The sequence below is a fragment of the Bubalus kerabau genome, chromosome 1 (genome assembly GCF_029407905.1).
Source record: "Bubalus kerabau isolate K-KA32 ecotype Philippines breed swamp buffalo chromosome 1, PCC_UOA_SB_1v2, whole genome shotgun sequence".
Lineage (NCBI taxonomy): Eukaryota > Metazoa > Chordata > Mammalia > Artiodactyla > Bovidae > Bubalus > Bubalus kerabau.
Window position 1 is genome coordinate 4,257,875 of NC_073624.1, and position 23,383 is coordinate 4,281,257.

General features: G+C 38.5%; 1 protein-coding gene across 5 annotated transcripts in view; it reads left to right on the plus strand.

Moving 5' to 3' along the window:
- SMC1B (structural maintenance of chromosomes 1B) overlaps window positions 1–23,383 on the plus strand; it is an 82,302-nt gene that overhangs the window by 2,228 nt on the left and 56,691 nt on the right. The window contains exons 2-10 of one of the 5 annotated variants that reach the window (XM_055563184.1): window positions 6,830–7,018; window positions 8,089–8,201; window positions 8,291–8,494; window positions 11,088–11,326; window positions 12,987–13,245; window positions 14,250–14,390; window positions 19,073–19,155; window positions 19,729–19,936; window positions 22,743–22,928. In XM_055563184.1, the coding sequence (XP_055419159.1) occupies window positions 6,830–7,018; window positions 8,089–8,201; window positions 8,291–8,494; window positions 11,088–11,326; window positions 12,987–13,245; window positions 14,250–14,390; window positions 19,073–19,155; window positions 19,729–19,936; window positions 22,743–22,928 (1,622 nt within the window). The remainder of the gene's footprint in view (window positions 1–6,829; window positions 7,019–8,088; window positions 8,202–8,290; window positions 8,495–11,087; window positions 11,327–12,986; window positions 13,246–14,249; window positions 14,391–19,072; window positions 19,156–19,728; window positions 19,937–22,742; window positions 22,929–23,383) is intronic. The other 4 variants (XM_055563321.1, XM_055563239.1, XM_055563389.1 and 1 more) reach the window with 4 other exon arrangements.

The window sequence follows — 23,383 nt, forward strand, 5'->3', positions numbered from 1 at the left end:
TTGTAGCTTCCTGTAATCTTCAGCATCAAGTTTAGTTTCTCTCTTTTCATTCCCGACCTTGCAAGCTTTGTTCCATCTCTGTATATTCAGTTCAGTTCTGTTCAGTTTCTCAGTTGTGTCCTACTCTTTGTGACCCCATGGACTGCAGCACGCCATGCTTCCCTGTCCATCACCAACTCCGGAGCTTGCTCAAACTCATGCCCATTGAGTTGGTGATGCCATCAAACCATCTCATCCTCTGTCGTCCCCTTCTCCTCCTGTCTTCAGTCTTTCCCAGCATCAGGGTCTTTTCAAATGAGTCAGCTCTTTGGCATCAGGAGGCCAAAGTATTGGTGTTTCAGCTTCAGCATCAGTCCTTCCAATGAATATTCAGGACTGATTTCCTTTAGGATGGACTGGTTGGATCTTGTAGTCCAAGGGACTCTCTGTATCAGTACTTACCCTCTTCTTACTATAATGTGCTAAGTTGCTTCAATCTGTCTGACTCTCTGCAATCCTATGGACTGTAACCCGCCAGGCTCCTCTGTCCATGGGATTCTCCAGGCAAGAATACTGGAGTGGATAGCCATGGGGGACCTTCCTAACCCAGGGATCAAACCAGAATTTCTTATGTCTCCTGCATTGGCAGGCGGGTTCTTTACCACTAGTGCCACCTGGGAAGTCCATTCCTAATAGAGTGGTACCTTGCTTTCCCGGTTGTACCAGTGATCAAGCTGTTCTCTTTTCCTGTAACGGTTATGTTTACCTTCAGCATCGCTTCCCCAACTTCTACTTCCTCTTTAAAATTTAGCCCAGAAGTGTCTCCTGCAAAGCCTACTCAGAGTCTCCAGTAATTAGTGCTGCTCTTAAGTGTTTCGTAGTTCTTTGTGTATTCATTTTAGCTTAGAACTTATTGTAGTAAGTTATAGTTTCCTGCTTTTAGTGGGAAGAGTATAGATTTTGGAATTAGACACCTAACCCCAAAATATGATTGTTTGAGCATCTGGTTTTTTATTTATGAAATGAGGTTCAATAAAAATTGATAATATTCCTCACTGTAAGCACCTTAGGGGAAAATCCTACATACTGTTTCTTTTTAGCCTCAGTAATTAGGAGAATGCCTGATTAATAGGTGTTCCATAAATGTTTATAGAATGAAGGAATGAATTTGAAGAGGCAAGAGAGTGAATGTTGAGTCCAGCTAAGAGTCTTCTCAAAGTAAGGAGGGGTTGAAAAAGTAAAAGAATGGTAAGGAAGGAGAAGAATGGAAGAGATATGCAGAGTTGAAATCAGAAGGGACTTTAGCAGCTGTTGGTAAGAGGGCTGCTGCTGCTAAGTTGCTTCAATCGTGTCCGACTCTGTGCGACCCCATAGACAGCAGCCCAACCAGGCTTCCCTGTCCCTGGGATTCTCAAGGCAAGAACACTGGAGTGGGTTGCCATTTCCTTCTCCAATGCATGAAAGCGAAGAGTGAAAGTGAAGTTGCTCATTTGTGTCCGACTCTTAGTGACCCCATGGACTGTAGCCCACCAGGCTCCTCCATCCATGGGGTTTTCCAGGCAAGAGTACTGGAGTGGGGTGCCATTGCCTTCTCCGTGGTAAGAGGGCAGATGAGTGCAAAAATTGGGGTTTTGAGATGGGAGAGTGATATTGTAATTTTTATATCTTTGAATACTTGGTTCATCATCAAGTGATGATAGTCTAAAATATTACTCTCCCAGAATTATTTTCCTGATGTTGATTTTGAGTTATTTATAGCAGAGGTTCCTGCTCTGACCATTACAAAGCTTAACTTGGTTGGTTCGTTCATTCATTCATTTTTGTCAATAGGTGGTCTCCTGTATTGCAGGCAGATTCTTTACTAAATGACCTACCAGGGAAGTCCCTACTTAATAAATGTTTCTTGATCCTATCAGAAGTTACCTCTCCCAGTTACCTTCTGTTTCATCCTTCAGTTTGTTTCCTCACCAGTACTTACTATAATATATAATTCCTGTTTGTTTATTGTTTGACCTCTTAGTAGATTATAACATTCATTAGACAAGGTTGTTATCTCGTTCGTTTACTGTATCCTTATGACCTAGGACACAAAAGAATTAATGTAATAAATGAGTTTGGATTAAGTTAAGTTTAATTGCTTAGTCATGTCCGACTCTTAGCGACCCCGTGAACTGCAGCACACCAGCCCACCCTGTCCATCACCAACTCTCTGAGTTTACCCAAACTCATGTCCATTGAGTCGGTGATGCCATCCAACCATCTCATCCTCTGTCGTCCCCTTCTCCTCCCGCCCTCAATCTTTCCCAGGATCAGGGTCTTTTCAAATCAGTCAGCTCTTCACATCAGGCGGCCAAAGTATTGGAATTTCAGCTTCAACATCAGTCCTTTAATGAACACCCAGGACTGATCTCCTTTAGGATGGACTGGTTGGATCTCCTTGAAATCCAAGGGACCCTCAAGAGTCTTCTCCAACACCACACTTAAAAAGCATCAATTCTTCAGTGCTCAGCTTTCTTTATAGTCCAACTCTCACATCTGTACGTGACTACTGGAAAAACCATAGCCTTGACTAGATAGACCTTTGTTGACAAAGTAATGTCTCTGCTTTTTAATGTGCTGTCTAGGTTGGTCATAACTTTTCTTCCAAGGAGTAAGCATCTTTTAATTTCATGGCTGCACTCACTCTCTGCAGTGATTTTGGAGCCCCCCAAAATAAAGTCAGCCACTGTTTCCATTGTTGCCCCACCTATTTGCCATGAAGTGATGGGACCGGATGCCATGATCTTAGTTTTCTGAATGTTGAGTTTTAAGCCAATTTTTTCACTCTCCTCTTTCACTTTCATCAAGAGGCTCTTTAGTTCTTTGCTTTCTGCCATAAGGGTGGTGTCATCTACATATCTGAGGTTATTGCTATTTCTCCTGGCAGTGTTTCCAGCTTGTGCTTCATCCAGCCCAGTGTTTCTCATGATGTACTCTGCATAGAAAGAAGTTAAGTAAGTAGGATGACAATATACAGCCTTGACGTACTCCTTTTCCTATTTGGAACAAGTCTGTTGTTCCATGTCTAGTTCTAACTTGCTTCCTGACCTGGATACAGGTTTCTCACATCTCTTTCAGAATTTTCCACAGTTTATTGTGATCCACACAGTCAAAGGCTTTGGCATAGTCAATAAAGCAGAAATAGGTGTTTTTCTGGCACTCTCTTGCTTTTTTAATGGTCCAGTGGATGTTGGCTATTTGATATCTGGTTCCTCTGCCTTTTCCAAACCCAGCTTGAACATCTGGAAGTTCATGGTTCACGTATTGCTGAAGTCTGGCTTGGAGAATTTTGAGCATTACTTACTAGCTTGTGAGATGAGTGTAATTGTGTGGTAGTTTGAGCATTCTTTGGCATTGCCTTTCTTTGGGATCGGAATGAAAACTGACCTTTTCTAGTCCTGTGGCCACTGCTGAGTTTTCCAAATTGGCTTGCATATTGAGTGCATCACTTTCACAGCATCATCTTTTAGAATTTGAAAGAGCTCAACTGAAATTCCATCACCTCCACTAGCTTTGTTCGTAGTGATGCTTTCTAAGGCCCACTTGACTTCACATTCCAGGATGTCTGGCTCTAGGTGAGTGATCACACCATCGTGATTATCTTGGTCATGAAGATCTTTTTTGTACAGTTGTTCTGTGTATTCTTGCCACCTCTTCTTAATATCTTCTGCTTCTGTTAAGTCCATACCATTTCTGTCCTTTATCGAGCCTATCTTTGCATGAAATGTTCCCTTGGTATCTCTGATTTTCTTGAAGAGATCTCTAGTCTTTCCCATTCTGTTGTTTTCCTCTGTTTCTTTGCAGTGATCACTAAGGAAGGCTTCCTTATCTCTCCTTGCTATTCTTTGGAACTCTGCATTCAAATGGGTATATCTTTCCTTTTCTCCTTTGCTTTTGGTTTCTCTGCTTCTCACAGCTATTTGTAAGACCTCCTCAGACAGCTATTTTGCTTTTTTGCATTTCTTTTCCATGGGGATGGTCTTGATCCCTGTCTCCTGTACAATGTCACGAACCTTAATCCATAGTTCATCAGGCACTCTGTCTTTCAGATCTAGTCCCTTAAATCTATTTCTCACTTCCACTGTATAATCATAAGGGATTTGATTTAGGTCATACCTGAATGGTCTAGTGGTTTTCCCTACTTTCTTCAATTTAAGTCTGAATTTGGCAATAAGGAGTTCATGATCTGAGCCACAGTCAGCTCCCAGTCTTGTTTTTGCTGACTGTATAGAGCTTCTCCATCTTTGGCTGCAAAGAATATAATCAGTTTGATTTCAGTGTTGACCATCTGGTGATGTCCATGTGTAGTCTTCTCTTGTGTTGTTGGAAGAGGATGTTTGCTATGACTGGTGTGTTCTCTTGGCAGAAATCTGTTAGCCTTTGCCCTGCTTCATTCTGTACTCCAAGGCCAAATTTGCCGTTACTCCAGGTGTTTTTTGACTTCCTGCTTTTGTATTCCAGTCCCCTATGATGAAAAGGACATCTTTTTTGGGTGTTAGTCCTAAAAGGTCTTGTAGGTCTTCATGGAACTGTTCAACTTCAGCTTCTTCAGCGTTACTGGTTGGGGCATAGACTTGGATTACTGTGATATTGAATGGTTTGCCTTGGAAAAGAAGAGACATCATTCTGTCATTTTTGGGATTGCATCCAAGTACTGCATTTTGGACTCTTTTGTTGACTATGATGGCTACTCCATTTCTTCTGAGGGATTCCTGCCCACAGTAGTAGATATAATGGTCATCTGAGTTAAAGTCACCCATTCCAGTCCATCTTAGTTTGCTGATTGCTCGAATGTCGACGTTCACTCTTGCCATCTCTTATTTGACCACTTCCAATTTGCCTTGATTCATGGACGTAACATTCCAGGTTCCTATGCAATATTGCTCTTTATAGCATCAGACCTTGCTTCTATCTCCAGTCACATCCACAACCGGGTATTGTTTTTGCTTTGGTTCCTTCCCTTCATTCTTTCTGGAGTTATTTCTCCACTGATGTCCAGTAGCATATTGGATACCTACTGACCTGGGGATTTCATCTTTCAGTGTCCTATCTTTTTGCCTTTTCATACTGTTCATGGGGTTCTCAAGGCAAGAATACTGAAGTGGTTTGCCATTCCCTTCTCCAGTGGACCACATTCTGTCACACCTCTCCACCGTGACCCGCCCATCTTGGGTGTCCCCACACGGCATGGCTTAATTTCATTGAATTAGACAAGCTGTGGTCCATGTGATCAGATTGGCTAGCTGTCTGTGATTGTGGTTTCCATCTCTCTGCCCTCTGATGCCCTCTCTCAGTGCCTACCATCTTACTTGGGTTTCTCTTACCTTCGACCTGAGGTCTCTCTTCATGGCTGCTCCAGTGGAGTGCAGCCGCTTCTCCTTACCTTGGATGTGAGTGGGGAGGTATTTATTTTAGGCAGATTTTAAATAAGGATTGATAACACTAATTTTTGTTTAATTCTGTTATCATCAGACTTAATAACTTCAGTTAATGTTCTATATATGTAACCTACATATGCTCAGGTGGTAAAGAATCCACCTGCAATGCAGGAAACCCCTGTTCAATTCCTGGGTGGGAAAGATCCCCTGGAGAAGGAATAGGCTACCCACTCCAGTATTCTTGGACTTCCCTTGTGGCTCAGATGGTAAAGAATCCACCTGCAATGTGGGAGACCTGAGTTTGATCCCTCGGTTGGGAAGATCCCCTGGAGATGGGAAAGGCTACCCCTTCAGTATTCTGGCCTGGAGAATTCTGTGGACTGAATAGTCCACAAGGTTGCAGAGTCAGACTTGACTGAAAGACTTTCACTTTCTCTATATGTAACCATCTTATAATAGCTTTCAATCTGCAGATTATCGATTAACCCCTCAAAAAGCCATGTTTCATACCTGTTAGTTAACTGAAACTTAGCTAAATATATTTGCAGCATTTTTAACCACTTCTAGTTCTTTTGAAAAAGACAGTGAACTTCTAAACTCAGCCATATTTCCAGTGATTTGCAATATTCTTCTATGTTACTCTTTCTGCTTTTGGCACTAGAAATTTAAATTGCTTGTGGATATGAGGGAATGAATGTGAAAAAGGAAAAACATTAAACAGAGACAGTTGTAGTTGAAATGACGCCGCACCTTGGAAGTTGTTCTGTACTATGTGCTCATGGTTGCAGAACAGTTTTCCATTTGAGTTGGGAGTCACCAAGATACCCCCAGGTTTGGTGATTCACTGGGAGGACTTATAGGACTCAGCATGTAGTTGTACCCAGGATGGTTACTCATAACAGTGAAAGGAAACAAAGAAACCTCCACAAAGGGAAAAGGCACATGAGGAGCTCTAGGAAACCAGTTGCAAGGTTCCATGAATCCTCCCCCAGTGAAGTCTCACAGGACAGGCTTAATTCTTCCAGCAACTAGTTGTGACACATATATGAGATGTTGTTAACCAAAAACTCATTAAAGACTCAACTCTGAGGATTTATATTAGGGAATGGTCACATAAGCACCTCCATTCCCCCAAATTCCAGACTCCGAGAAAGAAAGCAAGTGTTCAGCCTAGATCATATTGTTGATACAGTTTAGGCACAGTGATACATTCTTAACAGAAAGTGGTGGAGGGACTTCCCTGGCGGTCCAAGGGTTAGGACTCCATGCTGCTTCCACTGCAAGGGGCACTGGTTCACTTCCTGAGAGTGAGTGGCTTAGCACGAGCGCATCGGTTGTATTTCACTTTCCTTAGTAGCCTGGTTCCTTTGGCACTGGGCAAGACTTTTTATCATTAAAAGTAAATAACTTATTTCCTGTCTTTCCTTCCCCAGGGAAATCTAATGTAATGGATGCACTTAGTTTTGTAATGGGAGAAAAAATAGCTAATTTAAGAGTGAAAAATATTCAAGAACTCATTCATGGAGCACACATTGGAAAACCTGTTTCTTCTTCTGCAAGTGTGAAAATTGTATATTTGGAAGAAAGTGGAGAAGAGAAGACATTTGCAAGGACTATACGAGGTATTTTTTTCTTGGGATAGCAGATATCAGAAGCAAATAACAGAACCTATTTGATTCTCCACTGGACTTTTCTTTAAGCAGACATATTTATTCAGATTCCCCTACTGTCAGATAGCGGTTTTTCTCCCTGGTTATTAGTTTAAAAATGAAAGAGGGAGTTTACCTCAAAGGTGGTGATACAATAAAAGTTCTTCCTGAGATTCTTTATGTATCTTTATCTAGTTTTCATAGTGATGAAGTAACTATAAATGCATATTTTTGGTTTGTATAGAAAGTTTTTCCTACCACCAAAAAGCAAATTGCATGAAATATTTGACTTTTTATTTTGTTAGGATTTATTCACAAATCCTTGTATTTCCTGAGTAAATAAGATTCAGAGTTACATACATACATATATATATATATATTTCTATTTATGCTAGGATTTTACTGGGCTTCTGTAAATAGATGCCTCTTGGTTGTTTTTTAAAAGTCCTAGATGAGGGTACCAGCATGGTTGGATGAAAGCTCTCTTCCGGTTGCAGACTTACCATTTGTGGATGGGACTTGGGAGCCTTGTAGGCCTTTTATTGCACAAGCAGCCTGATACTATTTATGAGGGCTCCACTGTCATAATCTAGGCGCCTCCTAAAGGCCTCACCCTCTAACACCATCACTTTTGGGTTTAGGATTTCATCACATGAATTCAGTGGAGAACACAAACATTTAGACCATGAAACGATCCTATTTAAAATAGTAATGCCTCTCTCTCCTACACAGAGACTTCCATACCCCTTTCCTACCTCCATTTTACTCAGCACTTAACACTTTCCTACATGATATTTATTTTACTTACCTATCTCATTTTTGTCTGCCTCCATCACTAGGATATAAGCTTGAGATCAGACTTTTGTCTGTTATGTTCACTACTGTAGAATACTACTTGGCATGTAGTAGACACTCAGCATTTGTTGATTGATTAAATGCATTTTTTAACATGTATATTACTGCCATAACTGGCCATTTCAATAGTTGTTGATACATATCTGGTATTTATACTTCCCATAACAGCATTTATTCTTTCATTTTAGGAGGATGCTCAGAATATCGTTTTAATGATAATCCTATGAGTCGTTCTGCTTATATCACAGAGCTGGAAAAGATAGGCATAATAGTCAAAGCACGGAACTGTTTAGTTTTTCAGGTAAGTAGCAATAGTATTTTATTTTATTCATGATTTTGAAAATGTATCACTATATTTTATATGTTGGTGTGCTTAACTATTTTTGAAAGGGAACTGTGGAGTCAATTTCAATGAAAAAACCCAAAGAAAGAACCCAGTTTTTTGAGGAAATCAGCAGTTCAGGAGAGCTTATAGGAGAATATGAGGAAAAGAAAAGAAAGTTACAGAAAGCCGAAGAAGATGCACAATTTAATTTTAATAAGAAAAAAAATGTAGCTGCAGAGCGCAAACAAGCAAAATTAGAGAAAGAAGAGGTAAGATGTCATGAGGTAACCAATTAAGTGTTGCATACAAAACCTATGTTAGAATTGTAAGTATTGGTTTGGGGTTACTAAAATAATTCTTTTAATAACTTAAATAAAGCCCATTATTCATCAAAGATAAACTTTTTGGTATATTTTCCAGTATGGGTTTCTGTCTCCGAAATAGGCAGGACAACTTGAGCTGCAAATGTGTCTGATTTTCCCAACTAAAATTAAACTTGAGGGATTTATATCTCATATGGCAGAGGGCCTCAGATTTTTGGATCTTATGCTTTTATACTTTAAAAATTATTGAGGACCCCAAAGAGTTATCTATCAATGTCTATTGTATTTGAAATTAAAACTGAGACATTTAAAAATTATATTTTGATGATTTATTTTTGTAAAAATAACAATAATAAACTCATTGCATGTTAACATAAGTAGCATATTTTTATGAAAAATAAACTGAGTTTTATAAAACCACATAATTAGAAGGGTGGTATTGTTTTACCTTGTATAATTTCATGAATATCTGACTTAATAGAAAACTGGTGAATTCTCATACCTGTTTCTGTGTTGAACCTGTGCTAAGACCTAGGAGCTTTACCCTCCTTTGGCTCTTACACCATTGGTGCAAATGTCAACACAGTGAAAAAGACAAATGAAATCTGAGTATTATTAGGAAAATAGTTTTGATTTCAGGGGCTCCATGAAAGGATGTTGGGGAACTCTAGGAGACCGTGGTCACACTTTGTAAATGCTGTTCTGTGGTACCTCTTGGTGCCCTTCACAGTGCCTGGTATAGCGCCTTGTAAACTGTTGATTATTGTTTGCCTTTAGAGTATTCTTTTATCAAATGCAAAGCAGATTTTGTCATTGTTTTGCATAAAACCTCTTCTGAAGCAGTGCTTTCCACTGCACTAAGAATCTAGTCTCCCTTCCCAGCCTGCTGATCTGCCTCTTGTTCACCTCTGAAACTTTAACTTCCTCTACTCTTCAGCCACATTGACCTTTATCGTTTATTGAAAATACCACGTTCCCTTGTGTCCTAGAGCTTTTGCTGTTTCCTCTGCCTAGATAATTGTGTGCTTGATTTTTACATGGCTAATACTCTCGTTCAAGTTTTCATAAAGAAGCCATTTTCTCAGGCAGACATTTGCTGTCCACTCTCCCAATCTAAATTAGCATCCCTTCCCTGGTTCTATTGCATTACCCTATTTTGTTTCTTTTGAAGCATATTTTGCTGTATGGAATTATCTTGTGTATTATTTATTGCTTATTTATTCTCTGACTCTGCTTCCCTCCTTGCCCCACTAGGATAACTTGGTTGTAATCTAAGAAGAGCAGAGACTGTTTCTACCTTATTCCCTACCATATTTTACAGCACATAGAAGAGGGCTTGGCACACAATAGCCAGTTAATAAATATTTGAAAAAATAAATGAAAGGTAGACGTGTTCCTTATTAGTGATATTTCTCTGCTTCAGATTTTTATAAGTGTGTGTGTTCTTGGTTTTGTCAGTGGAAAGGGATGGTGGTGTAAGTGCAAGTCAAACTATAGTATTTGTAATATACTAAAACAGCTTATAGCAGAGTAGAATTGCATAACTTTAAACATTATAAGGATAGTTAGAATAGTCCAACTTCATGATTATTTTTAACAACATCCTGGCAGATTGCTGTTTACCTGTTACTTGGAATATTTCATTGATTAAGAGCTTTCTTCTTAAGGTAGAACATTCCTTTTTTCTTTACTAATGGTACAATTGGGCTTCCCTGGTGGCTCAGAGGTTAAAGTGCCTGCCTGGACTGCGGAAGACCAGGGTTCGATCGCTGGGTCAGGAAGATCCCCTGGAGAAGGAAATGGCAACCCACTCCAGTACTCTTGCCTGGAGAATCCCATGGAGGGAGGAGCCTGGTAGGCTACAGTCCATGGGGTCACAAAGAGTCGGACACGACTGAGCGACTTCACTTTCACTTTCAATGGTACAAATACTCAGGAAATTCTCCCATCTCACATATAATTTAGAACTTTAACAGTCCTATTTGTTCTATTCATAGAAAAAATTACATTCTATAGAAGAAATTTTACCTGGAATCTTTGAAGTGAAAATGGCTAGAAACTTTAAAAGTGATACTACTTCCTTTAGTTTACAAATGGGGAAGCTGGTGTCAGACTTGCTTGCCAAACTTCTGAGGTCAAGACAGAAGTGAGACAGGACTCAGTGGGTGCCCCAGATAGTTCTTTTGGAAAAGGAAATGGCAACCCACTCCATTATTCTTGCTTGGAGAATCCCATGGACAGAGGAGCCTGGTGGGCTATAGTCCATGGGGTTGTAAAGAGTTGGACATGACTGAGTGACTAACAAATGGTTCTTACCACCATACCACTGTGTGCATGAATATAAAATCCTTTACTGGTTTATTATAGAAGTATATGCAGAAGCCTTATCCAAATAATGGTACTTTGGGCAAGAATATCATTTGTTAATGACATAAATGAAAATTCATTAGAGATCATTTATTAGTACTCTAGTTGAGTTTATGAAAGATCAGTGTAAAATATACTCCCTCTTAACTGTTGTTGAATTTCACTGTTGTAGGCAGACCGTTACCAGAATCTCCTTGAAGAACTGAAAATTAACAAGATACAACTGCAGCTTTTCCGACTGTATCACAATGAGAAAAAAATTAATTTTTTATACACTGAGTTAGAGCGTGTGAATAAGAATTTGAGTGTCACAAGAGAGTCTCTTTCTCATCATGAAAGCATAGTTAAAGCCAAGAAAAAGGAACATGGAATGTTGAGCAGACAACTACAACAAACACAAAAAGAATTAAAGTGAGTTTTCAAAATCATTAACAGTTGGATTTTATTTAGACTGATAGAAATATTAAGTGATGCTTTGAAAATTGATTTTTTAAATAGATTTTTTACTTTGGAATACTTTTAGATATACAAAAAAATTATAAAGATAGTATAGAGAGTTCCCATATTCCCCACACTAAATTTCTCTCACTTACAGCAGGAGGAGGAGGGGGCTACAGAGGATGAGATGGTTGGATGGCATCACCGACTGAATGGAAATGAGTTTGAGCAAACTCCCAGAGGTAGTGAAGGACAGGGAAGCCTGGTGTGCTGCAGTCCATGAGGTCTCAAAGAGTCAGACACAACTTAGCTACTGAACAACAAATAACATTTTACATTATTAGTGTGCTACACTTGTCAGAATTAATTAACCCATATTTATTCATTACTATTAACTAGATTCCATCCTTGACTCATTTTTTAATGTTTGACTTAATGTTCTTTTTCTGATCCAGTATACCATATTATATTTAGTCATCATGTCTTCTTAAGGTCCTCTTGGTTGTGACAGTTTCAGACTTAAACCTTGTTATTGGTATCCTTTACAGTTTTAAGAAGCATTGGTGAAGCTTTTTGAGACTGTATCTCAATTAGTATTTCTCTGTTACTTTTCTCATAATTAGACAAGTTTATGGGTTTTGGGGAAGAAGACCACAGAGGTAAAATGCCATTATTATCATAGTACGTCAGGAATGTCAACGTATCATATACAGGGAATTCCCTGGTAGTCTGGTGGTTAGGACTCCCTGTTCTTGTTGCTGAGGGCTGGGGTTCAAACTCTGGTTGGGGAACTAAAATCCCACAAACCACATGGTGTGGCCAGTAAATAAATAGACTCTACCATAAATTTAAAAAATATATATGTTATATTATTAAATCACCTATCTAATATAGTATCAGCCTGCCATCATTATTGATGGTTTTTGGGGGGCTTTTTGGCTGTGCCACATAGCATTTGGAATCTTAATTCCCTGACCAGGGATTGAACCTGTCCCTCCTGCAGTGGGAGCATGGAGTCTTAACCACTGGACTACAAGGGAAGTCCCACATGATACTCATTTGCTTAATTGTTCAATTCCAGTAATCATGTATGGCAGTACCAGAATTATTAAACCATGTTCTTGTGGGAAGCAAATTTATCAACTAGAGTACAAGGCTTGTGTATAATTATTTTTGCTTTTTATTTTATGGACTCTGGTCATTTCCAGCATTATTTAGGTTAACACGTTTCTCCTTACCCTCTTCAGTAAGGTGGTTTCATACATTTGTACTACAATTAGATTCTTCTGTAACTTTCTATATTTTATCTGGGATCCCTCGCCTTCTAAGTGAATTTTTTAAAAATGTGTACATTAATGTTTACTCTTGGAGCTGTAAATTTCTGTAGGTTTTGACAAATGCATGATGTTATGTGTCCATCACTGCAGAATCATACAGAGTAGTTTATCACTCTTTAAAAATTCCCCAGTGCTTCACCTATTTGATTTTTCCTCTTACCTGGCAACTACCGATCTGCTTACAGTCTCTGAAAGTCACTATTTAGCATTTCTTTTTAAATGTATAATTTGATCAGAAGAGCTTCTTGCTTTTATATAAGATTTTCCTTTAAAGCAAAGTTTATTTTTCTTTTTAGATCTCTTGAAGCACTGTTAAATCAGAAGAGGCCTCAATACATTAAAGCTAAAGAAAACACTTCTCACCACCTCAAGAAATTAGATATGGCTAAAAAATCAATAAAGGACAGTGAAAAACAATGTTCTAAACAGGAAGATGACATAAAAGCCTTAGAGACAGAGCTGGCTGATTTAGATGGTGCATGGAGAAGTTTTGAAAAGCAGATTGAGGAAGAAATGTTACATAAAGGGCGAGACATTGAACTAGAAGCTGGTCAGGTGAAAAAGTTGGCATGTGGGAAATCATTTGTTTCTACTGTTTCAGCTTCTCCTTTTGATTAGAATTTAAAGGATGACTTCTCTTTCTGATTATTTTAAGAGATTGCCGCAGAATTTAAATTATAGGGATTTCGATTTTTCAGCCTATAATTTTTCAGCCTATATGGAGAACCTAAATTTAATTTTTACACTAGGCTATTTTTCCTTTATAAAAGTAGGTGACATCGTAACATTTGTGAGTTAACTAAAGTCATAGAAAATACTTCAGCAAGATTACGTGGTTCATTTTATGGAATTATATTCATATGTTTTTAAGGTAATTAACATTCATGAGGAAAAAATAATTACCTTAAAAACATAATTATATTCATACATTCTTAAGGTAATTATTTTTTCCTCATGAATATTTTAAAAACTTAAAAGTCAGATTGTATATGGCTTTGAAGAGACATGTTCACTTAATTGACAGGAGGGAAATTGGTTAAGATTGTTTAAAATGTTAAGTGATTAATGAATATCCAATTTAGTATATAAGATATAAGTCAATAATAGATATCCAGAAATTTATAATCCAGAGTTTTCAAACATTCTTTCAACTAAATTTCTATTATTTATTTCTTTCATTAATTTTATGATAACTTTATTTCATAATATATATGCTAAAATAATTGTGACTGTATAGATATAAAAATACATAATTTTCTCTGAACTCCTCTTACTTCTGGACCATTAATGAGTTTTAATGTGCTTTCTCTTACAGAATTTCTTATAGAGACCTTATAGAGTTGGTTTTGAATACCTTGTTGATCTATCTAAACAGTTTAAAATAAGATGTTCATTTTGTGTTCATGCTATCTTAGCTGGAGAAGATGGCTAATTATGATATAATTCATATAAAACATTTTTGATAAGTTTAATTATCTGCTAGTAAAGAATATCATAGAAAGAATTTCCTCTCACACTTCTTTAAATGAGTTATCAATGTTTAAATGCTTTTTATACAGCTGGTTCAATATAAAGAACTTAAGGAACAGGTAAGAAAGAAAGTGGCTATAATGACCCAACAGTTGGAAAAGCTGCAGTGGGAACAGAGGTCTGATGAAGAAAGATGGGCATTTGAAAAGAGGAGACATGGAGAAGTTCAGGTACCTTGGTTTGTGCAATAAATGATTTAGAATTATTTTTCATGAAATTTTATTCCCTTTTTATATTTGTTTTTCAGTATATAAATGGCTTTACATCAGATATAAGGAATTAATTAAATTTTCTGGATTACCTGTTAGACTGCTTAGCATTATTTAGGTGCTCTTTCATAGTCTAAGATATAGACAGTGTAAGGACTTCCCTGGTGGTCCAGTGGTTAAGACTCTGCCTTCCAGTGTAGGGGATGTAGGTTCAATCCCTGGTTGAGGAACTAAGATCCCACATGCCGTGAGGCAACTAAGCCCATGCACCAAATTTAAGAGAGAAACCCACGTGCCTCAGTGAAGACTGAGCACAGCCAAATAAGTAAAATAAAAGTGTAAAGAAACTGATAAAAATAACATATAAAAATAGTGTCTTCCTTCATATAGTCAGTAAGCATTTTATGCATACTTGTATAATGATAGGCAGAAAGCAAAGAGGAACTAACGAGCTTTTTGACAAAGGTGAAAGAGGAGAATGAAAAAGCTGGCTTAAAACTCAGCATTCAAAAAACTAAGATCATAGCATCCAGTCCCATCACTTCATGGCAAATAGAAGGGGAAAAGTGGAAACCGTGGCAGATTTTATTTTCTTGGGCTCCAAAATCACTGTGGATGGTGACTGCAGCCTTGAAATTAAAAGATGCTTACTCCTTGGAAGGAAAGCTATGACAAACCTAGACAGTGTATTAAAAAGCAGAGACATCACTTTACTAGCAAAGGTCCATATAGTCAAAGCTATGGTTTTTCCAGTAGTCACGTACAGATGTGAAATTTGGACCATAAAGAAGGCTGAGTTCCAAAGAATTGATGCTATTGAACTGTGGTGCTGAAGAAGACTCTTGAGAGTCCCTTGGACAGCGAGGAGATCAAACCAGCCAATCCTAAAGGAAATCAACCCTAAATATTCATTAGAAGGACTGATGCTGAAGCTCCACTACTTTGGCTACCTGATGTGAAGACCTTTCCCATTGGAAAAAACCCTGATGCTGGAAAAGACTGAGGGGAGGAGTAGAAGGGGGCGACAAAACATAAGATGGTTGGATGGCGTCACTGACTCAATGGACAGGAGTTTGAGCAAACTCTGGGAGATAGTGAAGGACAAGGAAGCCTGGTGTGCTGCAGTCCACGGGGTCACAAAGAGTCAGACATGACTTAGCAACTCAACAACAACATAATGATAGGCACAGGCAGATGCTGTTGTCTGTTCTTCCATTGAGGTTAGGAGGAGTATAACTAAAGGGAAAAAAAAAAACAGCATAAGTGAAAGGTCATTTGGAAATACTAAGGACATAGCCCAAGAGGAGGTAACCATGAGAGGTAACCATCAAGATGGCATTATACTATTCTGCCTTAGAGTAAGAGAGACTTGGCTTCCATCCAGTCTTTTCCTGTCACTGACTGTGTTGATATAGCTAAATCATTTCACTTCTTTGAACTTTGATTTCTTCATTTGTACAATGTCTTTTTTTGGTCTTTTTGTCTGCCTTTTTTGTGGCTGAGTAATATTCCATTGTATATATAATATACCACATCTTTATCCATTCATCTATTGATAGACATTTAGGTTGCTTCCTTATCTTGACTATTGTAAATAATACTGCAGTGAACATGGGAGTGCATATCTTTTCTAATTACTTTTTTTCTTCACAAAAATATCTAGGATTGGTATTGCTGGGTCACATGATAGTTCTATTTTTATTTTGTGAGGAATCTCCATACTGTTTTCCATAGTAGCTGCACCAATTTACGTTCCCACCAGTAGTGCATGAAAGTTCACTTTTCTCCATATCCTTGCCAATACTTGTCTTCTTGATAACAGCCATTCTGACAGGGGTGAGATGATATCTCATTGTGATTTTGACTTGCATTTCTCTGATGATATTGAGCATCTTTTCATGCACCTGCTATCTGTATGTCTTCCTTGGAAAAATGTCTATTCAGATAACCTGCCCATTTTTTAATTACTTCTTGTTTTTATGTTGAGTTGTATGAGTTCTTTGTACATTTTGGATGTTAACCGCTTAGCATATATAGTGCTTGCAAACCTCTCCTATTCAGAGCTGCTGCTGCTGCTGCTGCTAAGTCGCTTCAGTTGTGTCCGACTCTGTGCGACCCCACAGACAGCAGTGCACCAGGCTCTGCCGTCCCTGGGATTCTCCAGGCAAGAACACTGAAGTGGGTTGCCATTTCTTTCTCCAATGTGTGAAAGTGAAAGTGAAGTCGCTCAGTCATGTCCAACTCTTGGCGACCCCATGAACTGCAGCCTACCAGGCTCCTCTGTCCATGGGATTTTCCAGGCAAGAGTACTGGAGTGGGGTGCCATTGCCTTCTCCGACCTCAGCTTAAATCACTATAAGTTTCCCTCTTAGGACTACTTTTGCACATTCCATAGGTTTTGGATCATTGTATTTTGTCTCTAGGTGTTTTAAAAAATTTCTACTTTGATTTCTTCAGTGAGCCATTGGTTGTTTAATAATAATTGTTTAGTCTCCACATATTTGTTTTCTGGCAGTTTTTTCCTTCTGTTTGATTTCTAGTCTCGGTTGTGGTCAGAACACATGCTTGATATGGTTTTAGTTTTCTTAAATTTATTGTGACTTGCTTTGTGGCAACTCCTGGTTCTAGATCACTTAGTAAAGGAGTAAGATTATTTATTGACTATGCCAAAGCCTTTGGCTGTGTGGATTACAAAAAACTGTGGAAAATTCTGAAAGAGATGGGAATACCAGACCACCTGACCTGCCTCTTGAGAAACCTATATGCAGGTCAGGAAGCAACAGTTAGAACTGGACATGGAACAACAGACTGGTTCCAAGTAGGAAAAGGAGTATGTCAAGGCTGTATACACCCTGTTTATTTAACTTCTATGCAGAGTACATCATGAGAAACGCTGGGCTGGAGGAAACACAAGCTGGAATCAAGATTGCTGGGAAAAATGTCAATAACCTCAGATATGCAGATAACACCAGCCTTGTGGCAGAAAGTGAAGAAGAACTAAAGAGCCTCTTGATGAAAGTGAAAGAGGAGAGTGAAAAATTTGGCTTAAAGCTCAACATTCAGAAAACTAAGATCGTGGCATCCGGTCCCATCACTTCATGGCAAATAGATGGGGAAACAGTGGAAACAGTGGCTGACTTTATTTTTCTGGGCTCCAAAATCACTGCAGATGGTGACTGCAGCCATGAAATTAAAAGATGCTTACTCCTTGGAAGAAAAGTTATGACCAACCTAGACAGCATATTCAAAAGCAGAGACATTACTTTGCCAACAAAAGTCCGTCTAGTCAAGGCTATGGTTTTTCCAGTGGTCATGTATGGACGTGAGAGTTGGAGTATAAAGAAAGCTGAGCACCAAAGAATTGATGCTTTTGCAGTGTGGTGTTGGAGAAGACTCTTGAGAGTCCCTTGGACTGCAAGGAGATCCAACCAGTCCATCCTAAAGGAGATCAGTCCTGGGTGTTCATTGGTAGGACTGATGATAAAGCTGAAACTCCCAATACTTTGGCCACCTGATGCGAAGTGGTCACTCATTTGAAAAGCTGACTCATTTGAAAAGACCCTGATGCTGGGAAAGATTGAGGGCAGGAAGAGAGGGGGACGACAGAGGATGAGATGGTTGGATGGCATCACCGACTCAATGGACATGGGTTTGGGTGGACTCCGGGAGTTGGTGATAGACAGGGAGGCCTGGCGTGCTGCGGTTCATGGGGTCGCAAAGAGTCGGACACGACTGAGCAACTGAACTGAAAACAGATTAATGTTGCTATAATGCACAGGATGAATTAGACAGGGAAAATGTTAAAGATAAATTAGAGACTACCACAATCCTTGGACTTAGTGATAAAGTGAATGGAGCAAGACTTGTGAAGTCCTCCTTCCACAAGCCTGTAGTTGCCTTTTAGATTGCTATACAGTTACAGTATTGAGCCGCTCTAGTGGAATTACTTGTCTGTTTCTCCCACCAGACCTTAGTCCTTGAGAGCAGAGACTCTGTCTTGTTCATTATAGTATCTGTAGTTTCTAGCACATGGTAGGCTGTGAATAAATATTTACTGAATGAGTTAGTTTGAGAGAGAGATAGGACTGTATATAAATATTTGAAAATAATCCCCTTGGGGTTTAAAGTTACCAGAGTAAACTTGCTGAAGATAGATACCTAGTAACTGATGGAGTGAGGATTTGAACCTTGATTCCTGAAACCTCAAAACTCTTTACCATACTGCCTTTTCAAAATAAAAATTTGCTCTCCTGAGAATTATCATATGGTTATATATTTCAAATTTAGAACAATACATGTTTATTTCAAATTTAGAACAACATATGCAATTATAGGCTTCCCCAGTGGCTCAGCAATAAAGAATCTGCCTGCAGGGCAGGAGCTGCAGGAGAATGCGGGTTCGATCTCTGGGTCGGAAAGATCCCCTGGAAGAGGGCATGGCAGCCCACTTCAGTATTCCTGCCAAGAGAATCCTATGGACAGAGGACCCTGGTTGGCTAAGGCCCATAGGGTCACAAAAGAATTGGACCTGACTGAAGTGACAGCAAGCACAGACACATGCTATTACAAGTTCTAGGCATCTAGTGAAAAACTATTTGTTTGGAGTTGCTATAATTGATTTCAGATTTCATTTCCTATTATAGGAAAATATAAAACAAATTAAGGAACAAATAGAAGATCATAAAAAGCGAATAGAGAAGTTGGAGGAGTATACAAAAACATGCACGTGGGTATAGTAAAAACAATTGCTTGCAGCTTTCCTGTATCTATGGGGTATTGTATATTTGTGGTGAATGCTTCCCCTGTATCATAATGTTCTCACTCTCCCATTGTTTTTTTATTTCATTGTAGATAATTAAAAATTATAATTAACCACTTAAGGTTGAGATTTTGAAAATATAAATGTTTAACAGTGGTGAAACTTAAAACTCTCCTTTGGTATTGATATTTTATAATAAAAATATGTCATGAAAACTATCAGCACCTAAGTATTCTATCACTAAGAATTTCTTTTTAATTAATATTTACTTACTGTTAAGCTCATGATGATTGCTCTGGTTATAGTGAGTGATCTATTCTTTTTTCTCAGAATCCAGAAATATGTATCTTTTGACTCAAGAATTATTTAAGTATCTTTTGCTCGTGTTTGGTGTTAGGTTTATTATATTGTATTTTTCACCATTTGAAATAGATAGAGCACTATCCCATTCCCCTGCGATGCCAGGCTAGAGTGTATTGCAATTCCTAAATTTTGGGTTTTCTTTTTGCTGTATAATGTATTATTGTTATTGTCATATAGGAATTGCTTGAAAGAAAAAAAAGAGCAAGAGGAAAACTTAGTGAATGAAATAGAAAAAACAAAATCAAGAATGTCTGAAGTTAATGAAGAGTTGAATCTTATTAGAAGTGAATTGCAGAGTGCTGGAATTGATACCCATGAAGGAAAACGTCAGCAAAAGAGAGCAGAGATTCTAGAACACCTTAAGAGACTTTACCCAGATTCAGTGGTAATTGAAATAAAAAGGCTAAGCTTTCTTATTTGTGATTAAAAATTTGAAATTATTAGGAAGTATTATTATTTCAGAAACCTATAAATTTTGTGTTTTATTATTTATACTTAAGGCATAATAGTAACTGGGGTAAAATGTGTATAATCCCCAGTAATGTCTATAGGTAAGTAATTATTGGGGAGAAACATTGATATGAACACATTACCCAGAGAGTCCAGATATCCCCAAAGGATATGCGTATATGAAATAGTCTGTTGCCCTGTAGACACATAGCCTTAAACCTCATTTTCTTCATGATTTCAGGTTTTTTTTTAAAGTACTTTCTTCAGTGGACATTGTTGGCATACTTTTGAACAGTGAATTTTTATTCTCTAACTCTGACTGTCCATCCAGTATTACTAGTTTATTTCATTGGCCCCAATGCAGCAATATCTAACTTGTTATGTGAGGTATCCACTTGAGAGAATTATTCCTTTTGGTGTTGGGGTCTGTCATCTCACTCTCTTGTCACTGACACCAGTGTACACTGTGTGCTCCTTGTTTCACGACAGACTTTTTTTTCAGCATCTGACACTGTTAACCACTTGCACTTTTTGAAACACTTGTTTGTTGGCCTCCTTGATACCATACTCTGTTGGTTTTCCTATTTCTCTGATCACCTATCTTCATTTCGTTTATAGCATCTTTTTTGCGTTTCTGACTCTTTAAGTGTTAGTTTCTAGATAATGATAGAAGAATAAGGGTGGGTCACAGAATTCTTCCCCCAATACCAAGGAAAATCACAAAAACTAGTGGAAAACTAGTTCAACAACCAAAAGAGGAAAGGGGCTCATACATCATGCTCTACTAACCTTCAGAAAATAGTAATAGTCCAGGATTTCTTTTTAAAGATTAAAATATAGCATTGCTGATTCTTAATTCTGCACAAGGCAAACTGATAAATTGATTAATTCCTGAGAATTCTCACTTAGTATCCCTTATCTAGCAAGAAGGAAACTTTGTTGTTTCCTTCTGAGTAGAAAACTAGCACTCAAATAGAATCAGAGAATATGGACCTCTGCTTCTCTCAGATGGAAGTGAAGGCTCTAGAGCTCTTCATTAAATTGAGAAGCCAGTTCAAAGCCCTCTCCCCCCAAATGGGATCTGTTCTCTTTCCCCCAAGAAGAAAAACCTTAGTATGGGATATTAATTGAAGAAAGAATAAAACTCAGTTATTCAAGTAAAATATGTGCATAGCTTTAGCACAGCTCTCATTTACCCTTGCTTTTTAAGCCCTTGGGCATCCCTGGTAGCTCAGCTGATAAAGAATCTTCCTGCAATGCAGGAGACCCTGATTCAATTCCTGGGTCAGAAAGATCCCCTGGAGGAGGGTACAGTAAACCACTCCAGTTCAAATCCTTGGGTGATGGGCAATCAGAAAATCTTTAGAATATAGAACAGAAAATACTTGGTCCATCATTTGTTGCTCAGAGGAGATAACCATCTCAGTTTTAGGTGAGACAATCAAAAAAAATTATCCATCACAGAAAGTAAAAGGTTTACACAGAGCTGCCCACATTAAATATAGGAAAGATGAAGAGAAGCTATATGGCAGCATAGGTACATATATTAAAAGAAAAAAAGAATAAAAGGCATTTAGAAGTCAAAGAGCCTTGTGGAAGAAAGTTACAGAACAAAATCCCTCATAAGCTTTTTGTGCTGTAGACAATTTAATAAGAGCTTGAATTCACAAAACCAAGTTGAAATACCAGAATAAAATAAAATGTAGTGCTAAGAAAACAAATCAAGAACAAGCATTACTGAACTAATAAATTGCAAATAGCAAGAAATGGTTACATAGCTGAAAATCAAACTACTGACCTAGAAGTCAGGTTTTAGTTAATCATAACTGAATTGAGAAGAAAAAACAAGATAATAAATATTAATGATGATCTATCATAAAAAAATTGGTTTTTCTGAAGTAGAACCTAGCGAATGAAGAGTCTAAAGACGTAAAATTGAATCTGGAAGACGTCTAGGGAGCATTGATACAGGACGGCTGGCATTCTGATGTTTTCTAGACTTTTTGAACTTCAGTCTGATTCTTGACCCATCCTCAGATCCTCAAAAACACTTCTCTGTGGGAAGCCATCTCTGGCTTCCCAGGTCAACCTGGTCCCTGTTACATATTCTCAGAGCACTCTGTGCTTAGTCACAGTGTCTCTTTTAACTCTTACTTTGTACATGCATATAATTATTGATAATTTATTTTCTTCTCCTACTAACCTGAAAGCTCTGAGGTTAGAGAGGATCTGTTTTGTTCAGGCATGTTTACCCAGTGTCTGGCTCAGCACCTGCATGCAGTAGATGCCTCACAGATTCTTATTTAATAAGTAAGGTCATGAATGAATGCTGTTTCGTTACTAGGTTTGTAAAATATTTTAGTACCTTGGTATGACTGCTGCTGCTGCTGCTGAGTCGCTTCAGTCGTGTCCGACTCTGTGCAACCCCATAGACGGCAGCCCACCAGGCTCCCCCGTCCCTGGGATTCTCCAGGCAAGAACACTGGAGTGGGTTGCCATGCCCTCCTCTAGGGAATCCTCCCAATCAGGGATCGAAACGAGGTCTCCCACATTGCAGGCGGATTCTTTACTGTCTGAGCCACCAGAAATTTATTTCCATTTTCCATTTGAGACTGTTAAATTATGATGTTTATAATTTTGTAAAACTAGTTGTGATCTGTGCTGCTTTGTTGCATTAAAAAATGAATTATACGTTTCTCATTAATGTATTTGTTTTTCTCTCCTTTTTGAAACCTGCTAAGTTTGGAAGACTACTTGACCTGTGTCATCCTATTCATAAGAAATACCAGCTGGCTGTTACTAAACTTTTTGGTCGGTACATGGTTGCCATTGTTGTAGCCTCTGAAAAGGTAGCAAAAGATTGTATTCGATTTCTGAAGGAGGAAAGAGCTGAACCTGAGACGTTCCTTGCACTAGATTACCTTGATGTAAGAAATTTGTAATCCTTAGTATTTAATGGTGATAAAATTCTGTCTTTTAAAGTATGTCTTTATTGCCTGAGACTGTGGTAGTAATTTACAAAGTCATTGATTGGATGCCAGTTAGTCATTCAAATGGCTGGTGTTAATATATTGACAGGCAAAGAATAATATCTGGAGAAGGTGATGGCAACCGACTCCAGTACTCTTGCCTGGAAACTCCCATGGGCAGAGGAGCCTGGTAGGCTGCAGTTGATGGGGTCACGAAGAGTTGGACACGACTGAGCGACTTCCCTTTCACTTTTCACTTTCATGCTCTGGAAAAGGAAATGGCAGCCCACTCCAGTGTTCTTGCCTGGAGAATCCCACGGACGGCAGAGCCTGGGTGGGCTGCCATCTATGGGGTCGCACAGAGTCAGACACGACTGAAGCGACTTAGCAGCAGAGGTAGCTGTCTTTCTTGC